General features: G+C 41.4%; 1 protein-coding gene across 5 annotated transcripts in view; it reads left to right on the top strand.

The window, feature by feature from the left end:
* LOC137431586 (hyccin) overlaps positions 1-14,736 on the top strand; it is a 576,074-nt gene that overhangs the window by 510,819 nt on the left and 50,519 nt on the right. Inside the window, exon 1 of one of the 5 annotated variants that reach the window (XM_078782116.1) lies at positions 4,223-4,535. The exons of 1 other annotated variant lie outside the window; for it this stretch is intronic. In XM_078782116.1, the coding sequence (XP_078638242.1) occupies positions 4,408-4,535 (128 nt within the window). In that variant the 5' untranslated portion in view covers positions 4,223-4,407. Of the gene's footprint in view, positions 1-4,222; positions 4,536-14,736 lie in introns of those variants that run through there. 3 more of the 5 variants (XM_078782119.1, XM_078782120.1, XM_078782118.1) reach the window with 3 other exon arrangements.

The raw sequence follows: 14,736 nt of genomic DNA, 5'->3' as shown, positions 1-14,736 counted from the left end.
ATTTATATATGGCATTAGGAAAGAATTAATGTAGAAGAGCCTGGTTTTTTCATGGGAGCTCCTGCTACTTTCATGGGGGCTTCTGGTATTTTTCATGGGGGCTTCTGCTACTTTTATGGGGGATTCTGGTACTTTTCATGGGGGCTCCTGGTACTTTCATGGGGGCTCCTGCTATTTTTATGGGGGCTCTGCTACTTTCATGGGGGCTCCTGCTATTTTTATGGGGGCTTCTGGTACTTTCATGGGGGCTTCTGGTACTTTCATGTGGGCTTCTGGTATTTTTCATGGGGGCTTCTGCTACTTTTATGGGGGATTCTGGTACTTTTCATGGGGGCTCCTGGTACTTTCATGGGGGCTCCTGGTACTTTCATGGGGGCTCCTGCTATTTTTATGGGGGCTCTTGGTACTTTCATGGAGCTTCTGGTACTTTTCATAGGGGCTTCTGGTACTTTCATGGGGCTCCTGGTATTTTTATGGTGGATCCTGATATTTTTCATGGGGGCTCCTGGTATTTTGATGGGGCTCCTGCTACTTTGATGAGGGCTCCTGCTATTTTTATGGCGGCTCCAGGTACTTTCATGGGGGCTCCAGGTACTTTCATGGGGGCTCCTGGTACTTTCATGGGGGCTCCTGCTACTTTTCATGGGGGCTCCTGCTACTTTTATGGGAGCTCCTGGTACTTTCATGGGGGCTCCTGATATTTTTCATGGGGGTTGCTGGTATTTTCATGGGGGTTGCTGGTATTTTCATGGGGGTTGCTGGTATTTTCATGGGGCTTCCTGATACTTTTATGGGGACTCCGAGTACTTTCATGGGTACTGTTAGTACTTTCTTGGGGACTCCTAGTACTTTTATGGGGGCTCCTGCTGCTATTATGGGGGGCTCCTGGTACCTTTATTGGGGCTCCTTGTGTGAGGGAAGAACACTCGAAAAGAACAGTTCATAATTGTTTTTAGAATACCGTATTTTGCGGTGTATTAACCGTACTTTTATCGACAAAATGGTTAAAGGTTAGGGGTGCGGTTCATTCACAGATTTCGCAAAAAAAAAAAAATTGTCAATGGCCAAGACAGACTGTCGGCTTTGATGAGGTGGAAGAGGGTGATGTAGAGGATATGCTGGACTTGAACTGGGAGGAGCTCTCAAATGAGGACCTTCTACTGTTGGAGATCTTAAACATTATAATTTAAACAAGTCAGGAAACGATGATGGTTCACAAGCGAGCGGTATTCAATGACAAAGGACGGACTATAACCGAAACAGGCTGGGGGGTCGGGGGCCCACGTGGCAGGTGTCGGACCCCGACATGCGGTGTACATGCCTATTTACAAAGAGCCCCAATGCGTTGCGTGCGCAGGCCTTTAAGAGCCAGCTGTATGTAAGTGTGTGGTGCTGGCCTGGAAATATCGAAACGAAGGTTACTGACCTTGAAATGAGATAGAAAATAATGTATACTCAGTTATGAGGTTAGTTAGCTACACAATACCGAAAATTCGGTTCGATTCCGACAACTTTGAAAATGTGACCTTTGTAACCTTCAAAGGTCAAAGGTCGAAGATTCTGAAAATTGTTGGAAAACTTGTATTTTATAATGTATGTGATAATATAAGATCATGTATGACATTTCACCCGATCAGGAAGCGAACAATGTAATAAAACCATCAAAAATCGACTTTTCTAAATTTCGTGACCTTGTGACCTTGACCTTGGGGCGAAAATGAAAAATCGAGCTCTGTGGGGCTAGACACATGAAATTGGCCTAACCAAATACCGAAACCCCTGTCAGATTCAACCAAACCCCTCAGAGAAGATGTAGCTTGAACTCGATTACCCCCAAAAAAGACATCTTTTTCGGGCGTGGCTCCGCCCACAATGGGCGCAATACGCCCACTCTACATAGGACACAAGTAGATCATGATATCAACCTCCAACCCAAGTTTCATCAAGATCGGATGATATCATCGGGTAGTTATGCTGCGGACAGGCAGACAGGCAGACAGACAGACAGACAGACACACCCATGACGAATATAGTGGTCAGTCCTTCTTTTTTTTTTTTTTTGTATACAAGATCGAGGCTCGTGTAAGACTAAGAGCTAACATTAATGACAAAAACAAAAACAAACAAAAAAACGGACAGACTTCGTTACAGCTCCAATAACACTTCATTCATTAAAGCTCCATGAAACTAGAATAAGACATGAATAACACTGTGTCAGATACGGGTTGGGTAATGGGTTAACAAGCAGATAGTACGAATATGAACGGCGCCATCTTGGCGTATCCTTGTTGACAAACATTGAGCAACTCTTGCTCGCTGAGTAACGCCATACTCACAGATTTACCACGGATATGTTTCAACGTAAATCACATGACAACAAGAATGGTTACATACCACCATGGTATGTACTCTGTTTGATAACTGTACTCTGTGAATTCCATTTCATTTTTCACCGAATTTTCGGTATTGTGTAGCTAACTAACCTCATAACTGATTATACATTGTTTTCTATCTCATTTCAAGGTCAGTAACCTTCGTTTTGACATTTCCGGGCCTGGCCTGTCCAGGCCTGTTTCGGTTATAGTCCGTCCTTTGTCATTGAATACCACTCGCTCGTGAAACATCGTCGTCTCCTGACTTGTTTATTTATATACAAGATCGAGGCTCGTGTAAGAGCTAACACATTAATCACAAAAAAACATAAACGGACACATAAAACATATAATAAATGAAGCAGGAGACAATATGGGGAGAGAAGGAAGCACACAAGTACAACAGTAGAGAACAGGGACATCGGGAGATCTGTAGGAGGGAGAGGGCTTGGGGGGAGGAGGCATGGGAAGGGGGGGGGAGGAGGCATGGGAAGGTGGGGGGAGGGGGGGAGTGTGGGAGAGGTAAAAACAAATCGACACCGCTATGACTTCCAGGAAAGAAGTTGGTATTTCAAAAAAGTGGATCTGGGGTGAATTAGCGGGGGTAGAAAAGACCAAGGCTTTGGATGGGGGAAGACAAGAGATGGTGGTGAACAGCTGTTTTAAAGACCTGGAGGGAGGAATGGTCTCTTTCTGTTTCTCGTTTTACACCTCACTGTCACTGAAATATACTTACTCTGCATATTGTATATTTGCTCCTTGAAGGTTGTCTATTTGTCTATTGCCAATTGCCTTCATGTTAGCTTGTCCCAATCTAGAGCAACTCTCTCCTCATATCCTCAAAGTTTCCCTTACCTAATCACCTTACTCTATTAGTATTACCCCAAACTGCCTCCACTCACGACACTAACCAGCACCTCCACTCGCTACACCCTCACCAATCCCTCCACTGGCAACACACTCACTACACCCTCACCACGGCCTTCAGTCATTACACCCTCAACAATGCCTCCACCCTCACCAATGCCTCCACTGGCGACACACACACTCACTAGTACCTCCACTCGCTACACCCTCACCATGGCCTCCAGTCACTACACCCTCAACACTGCCTTCACCCTCAACACTGCCTTCACCCTCAACACTGCCTTCACCCTCAACACTGTCTTCACCCTCAACACTGCCTTCACCCTCAACACTGCCTTCACCCTCAACACTGCCTTCACCCTCAACAATGCCTCCACTCGCTACATCCTAACCACGGCCTCCACTTGCGGCACCATCACCACTGCCTTCGCTCGCGGAACCCTCAACAATGCCTCCACTCAATGGAACCCTCACCACTGGCTCCACTCTCTCCATCCTCACCAATAGTAATACCTCCATCCTCACCGCTGCCTCCACTCATGGCACCCCCACCACTGCCTTCACCCTCACCACTGCCTCCATTCGCTACACCCTCCCACGATGAAGCTGAGTCGATCTCGGTGGGCTCATCAGATCGCCATTGCACTTGCAGACAATTCCCTTACTCCTCATCCATTCGGCATCCCTTGTTTTGTTGTCCATATCCGTCGATTTTCTCCATCGGCATTTCCCCCTTCTCTTTCTGCTGTTCCTTTTGGTTTGTTGCGTCCTGGTCCATTCTGTGTTCTAACTCTTCTACGAGCCTTGACCCTGTAGTGTATACAAAAAGACCCTGCATACAAAAAACCCCGTAGTGCAGCGCAATACTCGCATTCACCCTTCACCACCGAACGGCGAACACTGATCAGCCAGCAGCCCAGCATTCGCATGCGCACAGCGCAGACCGGAGCAGTCGATTTCCGATGATCTGAGTTCACGATTATATTGCGGGCGGTGACGTGTGACGGTGCGTGCGTGTGTTCGTTGTTCGAGCTTGGGGGCAAACGCAGTCACCCAAGTTCCGTCCCCTGGCACCAAAGTGTCCTTCTCTTATCCTGGTACGCGATATTAAGTCTTCAGTACACGTCTCCGATGAGTGAATGTAAGTTTATTAACTCGATGTGAGCGAATGAGTATCCCTGTTTGGGGCGAAGTAATGTTTTGGGATATAAAGGGAAGTTCAATCAATGCAGGAGGCATATCCGGCCCGTCATGTCCGCGCAACCTTCGTCCCTTCTATCTTCAATGCTTAACTAGGTACCGAATTCCAGTTTAAATCTATCTAATGTTTAAATCTATCTAACTATTTGAATATATCTACTGTTTAAATCTATCTAACTATTTGAATATATCTACTGTTTAAATCTATCTCGTGTTTAAATCTATCTAACTATTTGAATATATCTGCTGTTTAAATCTATCTAACTGTTTAAATCTATCTAATGTTTAAATCTATCTAATATTTAAATCTATCTAATGTTTAAATCTATCTAATGTTTAAATCTATCTAATGTTTAAATCTATCTAATGTTTAAATCTATCTAATGTTTAAATCTATCTAATGTTTAAATCTATCTAATGTTTAAATCTATCTAATGTTTAAATCTATCTAACTATTTGAATATATCTACTGTTTAAATCTATCTCGTGTTTAAATCTATCTAACTATTTGAATATATCTGCTGTTTAAATCTATCTAACTGTTTAAATCTATCTAATGTTTAAATCTATCTAATATTTAAATCTATCTAATGTTTAAATCTATCTAATGTTTAAATCTATCTAATGTTTAAATCTATCTAATGTTTAAATCTATCTAATGTTTAAATCTATCTAATGTTTAAATCTATCTAATGTTTAAATCTATCTAACTATTTGAATATATCTACTGTTTAAATCTATCTCGTGTTTAAATCTATCTAACTATTTGAATATATCTGCTGTTTAAATCTATCTAACTGTTTAAATCTATCTAATGTTTAAATCTATCTAATGTTTAAATCTATCTAATATTTAAATCTATCTAATGTTTAAATCTATCTAATGTTTAAATCTATCTAATGTTTAAATCTATCTAATGTTTAAATCTATCTAATGTTTAAATCTATCTAATGTTTAAATCTATCTAATGTTTAAATCTATCTAACTATTTGAATATATCTGCTGTTTAAATCTATCTAGTGTTTAAATCTATCTAACTATTTGAATATATCTGCTGTTTAAATCTATCTCGTGTTTAAATCTATCTAACTATTTGAATATATCTGCTGTTTAAATCTATCTCGTGTTTAAATCTATCTAACTATTTGAATATATCTGCTGTTTAAATCTATCTAACTGTTTAAATCTATCTAACTATTTGAATATATCTACTGTTTAAATCTATCTACTGTTTAAATCTATCTAACTATTTGAATATATCTACTGTTTAAATCTATCTCGTGTTTAAATCTATCTAACTATTTGAATATATCTACTGTTTAAATCTATCTACTGTTTAAATCTATCTAACTATTTGAATATATCTACTGTTTAAATCTATCTACTGTTTAAATCTATCTAACTATTTGAATCTATCTAATGTTTAAAGCTATCTAATGTTTAAATCTATCTACTGTTTGAATCTATCTAATGTTTAAATCTATCTACTGTTTAAATCTATCTAACTATTTGAATCTATCTAATGTTTAAAGCTATCTAACTATTTTAATATATCTACTGTTTAAATCTATCTAATGTTTAAATCTATCTACTGCTTAAAAATCTATCTACTGTTTGAATATATCTAATGTTTAAATCTATCTAATGTTTGAATCTATCTAATGTTTAAAGCTATCTAATGTTTAAATCTATCTAATGTTTAAATCTATCTACTGTTTGAATATATCTAATGTTTAAATCTATCTCCTGTTTAAATCTATCTAATGTTTAAATCCATCTCCTGTTTAAATCTAACTATTTGAATATATCTACTGTTTAAATCTATCTATTTGAATATATCTACTGTTTAAATCTATCTACTGTTTAAATCTATCTACTGTTTAAATCTATCTACTGTTTAAATCTATCTACTGTTTAAATCTATCTACTGTTTAAATCTATCGACTGTTGAAATCTATCGACTGTTTAAATCTATCGACTGTTTAAATCGATCTACTGTTTAATTCTATCTACTGTTTAAATCTATCTACTGTTTAATTCTATCTAATGCTTAAATCTATCTAATGTTTAAATCGATCAAACTATTTGAATATATCTACTGTTTAAATCTTTCTAATGTTTAAAATTATCTCGTGTTTAAATCTATCTGATGTTTAAATCTATCTGATGTTTAAATCTATGTGGTGTTTAAATCCATCTAGTCATAGTGTTCCAGTTGAAATCCCTTCATGACCTTTCTGCTGCCCTTGCCTTACTACCTACCAGCTTTACTCTCCTGTTCTTTGCTCTCAAGCTATGACCTGTGGTCCGATCACTGTCTATTTTGCGGAATGAATTGGCACTTATTCTGTGTTTAGTATCGGTTAGCAAACAGTGGATAATGAGCTGCATGCGGCTATATGAGGACGTTTGTGTGACTCCCGCCACTCAGTTTAACCAATACTGTATAAACACTCCCAAGTGGAGGGCGGTTGTAGTCGGGGTGCATTTGGTGATGAAATTGATTTTGTTTGATTGGATGGAAAATTAGGATTCCAGGGACGGATCCGGGAGGGGGAGGCTTCCGAAGGCGTGCACGTCCCTAAGCTCCTCCCCTCCCTTCAAAGGCGATCTGGTTTTCTCATATGTGTATTAACATACAGTATGTTACCAAACATGTGGTCTCCGAATGTGGGATCAGGATCAGGGGCTTCGAGAGCTAGCATGGGCTCCAGGGCAAACCGCCTTGCAGACGAATCCCCACATTTCTGTCTCTTTTGTAACTTAAAAAAAAATAACTTTCTCCAATGAAGATCATAAATTAGCATAGCAACAAGCTCATAAACAAAGCAAAATCACAGCAGCAGACTTTTGAAGCTCACAGTACAAGTGTCGGAAAGTAACCAAGTAAAGTACTGTATTAAGAAATATATAATTTAACTAGCTGAATACACCCGGCGTTGCCCGGGTTCTTTTTGAATGAATTTAATCTTCTGTACACAGGTCTGACGCGAGCCCAGTATCAGTTCGTGCGCAACGATTCCTTGTTCTTTCTTCTGTCGGGCCCTGCGAGAGAGGGAATTTTGAAAGCATGTGTTGCAATCAGTCAGATATTCCTGTTACACTACTCACAATAAGTTAGGGATATTGGCAGGTTCTTCGGTGTGGTTGATTGTGTATTAATTATGTTGAAAAAAGTTGTTGGTCCTAATTCTATGGTTATTAATGAGTGTGAAAAAACACAGCATTCTTGATTTCAATACCCCCTAACCCCTATATAAAAAAGAAACTCACTCCCACAATATCCTTAACTTATTGTGAGTAGTGTAAGTGCATAAGTTGTACTTCAAGAGAATTTTGAAAGAAGAAGATTTGTTGCGAAATGGGCCCAGCCCAGCCGAGGCGGCCTCGACCCACCTCGCCACCTAATAGTACAGCGGATAAGCTCTCATATTTTAACAAATTGTGCATTTTTTGAGCAAAGCATGAAATTTCTAGCATAGTTAGTATATACCATAAGGTTTATTTTCAGATGTGGAGGGAAGTCAGATTTGACCTCTGAGGACCATGAGAGGTCAAATGCAAAATGGCCGCCATTCCACCGAGTCTAATGTTCAAACGCGCTTAATTTTGGAACCAAATAGTGTAGAAAAACATTATAGGTGTCATTTCCATCTAAATTGGGGATGCCCATTCATTTGGTGATACTTTTGAGATCGCTTTGGTGATACTGACTCTCCCAGTCTTTCATGCTTTCACCGGGTGTGATACTGTATCTGCATTCGATGGCAGAGGAAAGAAGACTGCCTGCGAAACTTGGAAGTCTTTCCCAGAGGTGAATGATGCTTTCAATGAACTCCTAGGCATGCCAAGTGAGGTCAGTGAAGGCTCAATGTTACTGCTGGAGCGATTTGTGGTGCTGATGTACGACCGAACCAGTGACAGCACGGAAGTGAATGATGCCAGGAAGCAGCTCTTCACACAGAAGTGTAGAACTCTAGAGAACATTCCTCCAACCCAGGCAGCACTCAAGCAGAACATCAAGCACACTTGCTACCAGGCCAACTGTTGGAACCAGGCATTGGTCATGGATCCAGAGATGCCAGACCCATCTGACTGGGGCTGGACAAAGGAGACAACTGGGTGGCAGCCTCTTTGGACCACTCTTCCTGAAGCATCAAAATCGTGCCATGAATTGATCCACTGTGTCTGCAAGAAAGGGTGCAAGTGTGCCAAAGCTGCACTCAAGTGCACTGCACTGTGCTTATCTTCTGGAGACTGTTAGATTTAGATCATTACCAATTTTCATCATTGCACTTGATTTAATGTAAGCTTTGGTGGACATACTTGGTTAACTACAGTTATTTTTTCAGAGGTTATTGCATCATTTGTTGCAGTGTAAACACTTTTTTTTCATCATTTCTGGTCTTTGGGTGTTCTGTACCTATCCCTGTACCTGAAAAAATAAAGTTTTAAAAGTTCAAATGATCTTTTTCCAATAGCAGTTCGAACTTCAGTATCATAAAAATAGATATTTAACGTAATTTGACTTTGACCTTGACCTAAATGCATGTCCTTGAGTTCTGGCGATCTCAAAAGTATCACCAAATGAATGGGCATCCCCAATTTAGTTGGAAATGACACCTAAAATGTTTTTCTACACTGTTTGGTTCCAAAATTAAGCGGGTTTGAACATTAGACCCGTGGACTGGTGGCCATATTGGATTTGACCTCTCACGGTCCTCAGAGGTCAAATCTGACTTCCCTCCCCATCTGAAAATAAACCTTATGGTATGCACTAACTATGTTAAAAATTTCATGCTTTTCTCATAAAATGCACAATTTTTGTGTTTATCTGCTGCACTACCTAGCCTATAACCTTCCCGGGGCCCGTCCCGACATTTTTTGTTTTAGAGGTTTCCTCCTATCTTTCATCGTTCAGGAGATGAGCGCGTGCAGACAAACAAAAAAACAAACAAACAAACAAACAAACAAAAACTTTCTTTTATATATACTAGGGCATGCCCGTACAAAATTATATCCCCCCCCTCTATTTACATGAAATGGTTTGGTCCATTCGCAAAGCCAAAGCGGACGGCTTGCGAGTACGGTGACAATCCCCCCCCTCTATTTACATGAAATGGTTTGGTCCAAAGCGAACGGCTTGCGGAGTTTGGTAAAGAAATCGCCATAGCTCGGTAACTACTTGTCCGATTAATATGAAACCTTGAAAAGGCACATCCTCGGGTCCCCAGCAATATACCTGGCAAGTTTCAAGTATATCGGACCCGTGGTTGTCGAGAAACAGCGGTCGCATACACACACACACAGACACACACACACACACACACAGAGATTACTGGAATTATAGATAGATAAAAGAATATAAGATCGAATAAGAAGATAAGTTGAAGTTTGTGTTTGTCCATGCTTCAGGGGCTGCTTTCGGTGCTGCTCTTGCTTTTCTCGCCTGGATTTGAATCCTGGCCCAGCAATAAACTGTCATCCCGGTGTTTTACAGACTGGGTGATTCATCAATGTGTGTGCCATCACTCGGATGGACGTTAAGCTGGGCGTTCCATCACCAACATTAGTTGGTTGACGTTAAAGATTCCACGGTGTCCTTCAGGAAGAATAGGTTTGCTATTGCTGGCACCCTGGGCAAATTACAATTACTGCCCTAACCTTAGTTGAATGTCATGCCTGACCAGCCGGTTCGGGAAAGGCTTGAGCCAAACTTCTCCCGGCCAACCCCACAAGAATGTGGGACTTCAAACAAAGCATAACGTGATCTTTCACTGGCCGTGCCTATTCAATCATGTAACAATGAGGAAGTGAGGACGAGCTGATGAGGGGTTTTGCTGTACTGTTTTGAAGAAAAAAAATACAGCAGAAGCTTGGGCCTCTCAACAGCAGCGACCTCCGTGACCCCCACTCTCATTGGCCCTGTGTGGGAGCACCGGATATTCCTCAGACAACAGCTGATGTTGATTGCAGTGTTCAATATGGAACTGATTTGTACCATTCCGTTTGTTCGCATGGTGGATACTTGTTGATTAACAAATTACCGGAAATCATTTGCCATCAGAGATGCTTATTTTCTCCTCACCATTCATGAACCAAGAAGTGGAATGGTATCCCAAATATCAGATAATCCAGAGTCCCTATCATTCTGTTTTAATTTGACAGACATGAGTCTTACAAATGTATGTCAAGCTGCTGAAACACTTGGAATATGTCTTTCAATCCAGACAAACCTCGCACGCTCACTATCTCTCTCTCCGAAAGGACTGTCTGGCAAACCCTCCTATCTACTTTCTCACCAATCCTCTTGAGGATATTCAGTCATTTAAACTCCTGGGCTTCACTATCAGCCATGATCTTTCTTGGGCAAACCACATTTCAAAGTTGGCCTCCAAAGCCAGTCACCAACTGGGCATCCTCCATGGTACAAAGTCCTTCCTTGGCACACCTAAACTCCTATACACCTACAAGGCCTTCATCCACAACTTTATGGAGTCATGCTTTCCCCTCTGGACTGCTCCCCTGCTTATGTGATGGACATCCATAAATAGATTACATTTTGAGTTAATTATTTCACCACCTGGATGCGAAGGAAAAAAAGGCCTACGTTAGTTTTTGCACATCGACGTCATGAATCATCATGCCGAGTTTCAAAATGATCCATTGTGCCACCTCGGAAGAGTAGGGGGAAAACGAAAAATTGTTAATGGATCCAATGACTGATTGATTGACTGACTGAAGGACATTGTTATGGCTCTAATAGTTCATCTCGAGTCCATCTTAGATAAGCTAAAATAAAACCCAGCTGGAACACTGAGAGCACGTGTGCAAGACCCACGCAGCACTGGGTTAGAGGATATTAGAATATGTAAAATGTTTGTGAACATCCTGTAGTAAACGTGCACAATGTATATGTCCCAGATTCTCCCATCTCAGTCAAGGACCTCTGTAGGTCTGTCAGAGTGGTCATTGGGTTCTTGGTCACCTCCCTGACCAAGATCCTTCTTGCCCAGTTGCTCAGTTTGGTCAGACGACCAGCTCTAGGAAGAGTCTGGGTACTTCCATATTCTTTCCAATTCCTAATAATGGAGCTCACTGTGCTCTTGGGAACTTTCAGCACTCTATAAATTGTTTTATACCATTCCCCAGATCTATGCCTCCTCACAATTTTATCTCGAAGTTCTACAGACAGTTACATGGACTTCATGGTAGAGTTTCTGCTGTGATATGTACCGTCAACTGTGGGACCTTGAAAAGAAAGGTGTGTTTCTTTCTAAATAATGTACAATCATTTGAATTGGCCACATGTGGGCTCCAATCAAATTGTAGAGACATCCCAAGGATAATCAAAGCAAATTGGATGCACCTGAGCTCAATTTGGAGTGCCATAGCAAAGGGATTAAATACTTATTGATTGAGACATTTCAGCTTTTCATTTTTAATTATTTATTTTGAAAAATTTCTGTTAAAAAAATTCCACTGATATCATGGTGTATTATGTGTAAATCGGTGACAAAAAAATATATAAATCAAATCCCTTTTCTAAATTCAGGCTGCAACACAACAAAATGTGAAAAAAGTCAAGGGGGTGTGAATACTGTTGTGGTTTTGAGAACCCACACAGCTAACATCATTAAAGGTTAAAGGTTGCACCCCATAGTTAGTCCATGAGCAACACGTAGGTCACCTTAGAACGTTAGTTATTTCTTAGTATATGTGAGATAAGGCCATTTCCAATAGTTATCATCTGCGTTGTGTAAAACAAATAAGAGTAGGCCCCGTTCAGTTTGCAGCCTCCCTCCAATCGACTCCATTGCACACCATCCAGTCTGCACCCCATTGCCCCTCGCAGTTTGTTACGCGTTGGGCTGGCAGCGTTAGCTGCCAGTTGCTCGCTCAAACCAGCCAAATGCCACGAGGTAAGGCTCGAAAGGGGGCGGAGCGCAAGGGTGGGGGTGTGGCCACATCAGGCAGCCATCAAGGGCGGAGCCGGTAAGACCCCAACAACCAATCAGGGTGGAGGTGACATCGCCTGACAGGGTGTGGCTAGAGATTCCAGAGGGTTCGCTGGGCGTGGCAATAAAACCCTTTGCGCGAGGCCCCCACCTGAGTTATGAGGAGGACGTGCGCTGAGTCAGATCCCCCAGGAAAGCGCTGAGCTCGAGTTATGAGAAGGGAGAGGACTTGCACGATTGCGTTTTACCAAGAGGACTGAACGGCACTCGATATATGAGAAGGACTCGCGTGCATACGGCATGGCAGTGGCAAAGAACTGGGACTTGGCTTGGCTTTGGTGACACCATTGGGAAAGCATTGCCGGAGCGGCGCCTTGCAGAGGACTTGGGGAAGTGGAGCATTGTACCGAGCTATACCGGGAGCGCGTATAAGGCGCCGGTCCAACTATTACGTACGCCAGTATAATCGCCAGCTTACCGATCCCCCCCAGTATAATTGTCCGATCCGCGCCACCGACACGGGGCGATCTTGCCTGCCGTCTACCATCACCATCTGCTTCGTGGTATGAGTCGGGGACCGGAGCGAGCTGGGACGCCATCGGTGGACCCTCAACCCGACCATCTACAACCCCGTGTGAGTGAGTCTGAGTGTGAACGGGCCCGTGTCCAGGGATAAGTATAAGACTGTATAAGGCTGCCCTATGTATCTGCTTCTTCCTCTAACCTGTACATTACTTCTCCTTCTCCTTCCTTGTACAAAGTGTAATAAATTACCTGTTCTTCCTGTTTTCCTCTTAATTCGACCGTCTTGGTGATTTCTCAATTGGGTAAGCGTGGCACGATCACAACCGCTCCAATCGGGTTAATACCTGTTAACGGCCCGAATCGCGGCTCACTAATCGCTCGGCGTGTCCACTGAAACCGTGGTTCGGGTGGGGTTATTTCCTTGCTTCATGGCCGGTGTTAGTACTTAGGTAATAAGACTAATTCGGCTTACAATCCTATTTAACACCGACCGGAAGGAACGTGATAGCCCCGGATCGTGTCGGCTAGTAAAAAGACAGGGGGATTAATCCCCCCTTGATAAGGGGGAGGCCGACGTTTTGAGATCCGCAACAATACTTTCTGAAGACACTGCAGCTAATTATTTTTCACATTACATACTTTGTCAGTAATGTAAATAATATCAGGGAAAACTTGGATAATGCTCCACCCACAATCAAGTTCACGTTCCTGTTCTAGTTAATTTTATTCACACAACGGTTGTAGTGTCACCCACTTTGTTTTTGTCAATGAGAGTAAATTGAGGATAATAATTAGAAATATTCATCAAAGACCCATGTTTTTTGACCCAATGGCAAACTAGCTCATTAAGGGACATCTCCCTGTTGTGCTTCCTGTACTGTCACAAATTGCAAATTTGTCTTTGTCCACTGGTGTTTTTCCTGGAACTCTGATTTGAACTCCAGATTTGAAGTGAAGCCTTCTTTGGACAAGGGAGAATTGAGTAACTCTAGGCCAGTCTCAAACTTGCTATTTCAAGGCAATTTAATTGAAAAGACCTTGGTCTGTGTGATCAAGTCATTTATTGGTTCCAGTTATACCTCACTAACAGGTTTACGTGTTGGTTACTAACAGGTTTATGTGCAAGGTTGATATTGCTATTTACGTGGGTAAAAGCCCAGTTAAGCAATTGGTTCACTTTGTCTGTCTACAGACACTAGTCGATGATCGAAGAATTGCTTAATTTCATTTTAATTTTACATGTTGAATACTGTAGAACATGAATCGGAATGTGAACCTGCAGTTTAACTGTACTTTGGCTCTGGAATTGGAAAAATGTATGAATCTCGTCCCGAGTGTGCATGCACACAGAGGAAGGAGTAAGGTAACTTTTTTTTACTTTGTCTGCCTGTCTGGCAGTCAAACACAATTGATAATAATTCTTTCCAAACAGGAAACGTACTGTTCTTATGAATGCCATAAACGACACAAACAACAGGCACGAATAACTAATTTAACATGTTAAATACAGTAGGGTGATGTAGAAGACACTGCATCAATGGTGGTAAACTTCCAAAAAAAGGTTTTTGTTTTTTTCATACAGCCTTTAAAACATCCATTTTTTATTTCAATTTAATGATATACTTGAACACTGTTGAATATAAATTCTCTTATTGGCACTTTCAAAAACCTTCCATTTGGCAGTACTGTACTGTACTTGGAGAAATACTTACCCTGTCTCATGCCCTGAAGGCAGAGTACCGTGAAATGGGGTGAATAGGGACACAAACTGAAAAAAAGTTCAGAAACTTTTTTTGCTGAAAATTGATAACCAT

Source organism: Myxine glutinosa, chromosome 7 (genome assembly GCF_964187855.1).
Source record: "Myxine glutinosa chromosome 7, kmMyxGlut1.1, whole genome shotgun sequence".
Classification (NCBI taxonomy): domain Eukaryota; kingdom Metazoa; phylum Chordata; class Myxini; order Myxiniformes; family Myxinidae; genus Myxine; species Myxine glutinosa.
This window is presented reverse-complemented; position numbering and strand designations above follow the sequence as displayed.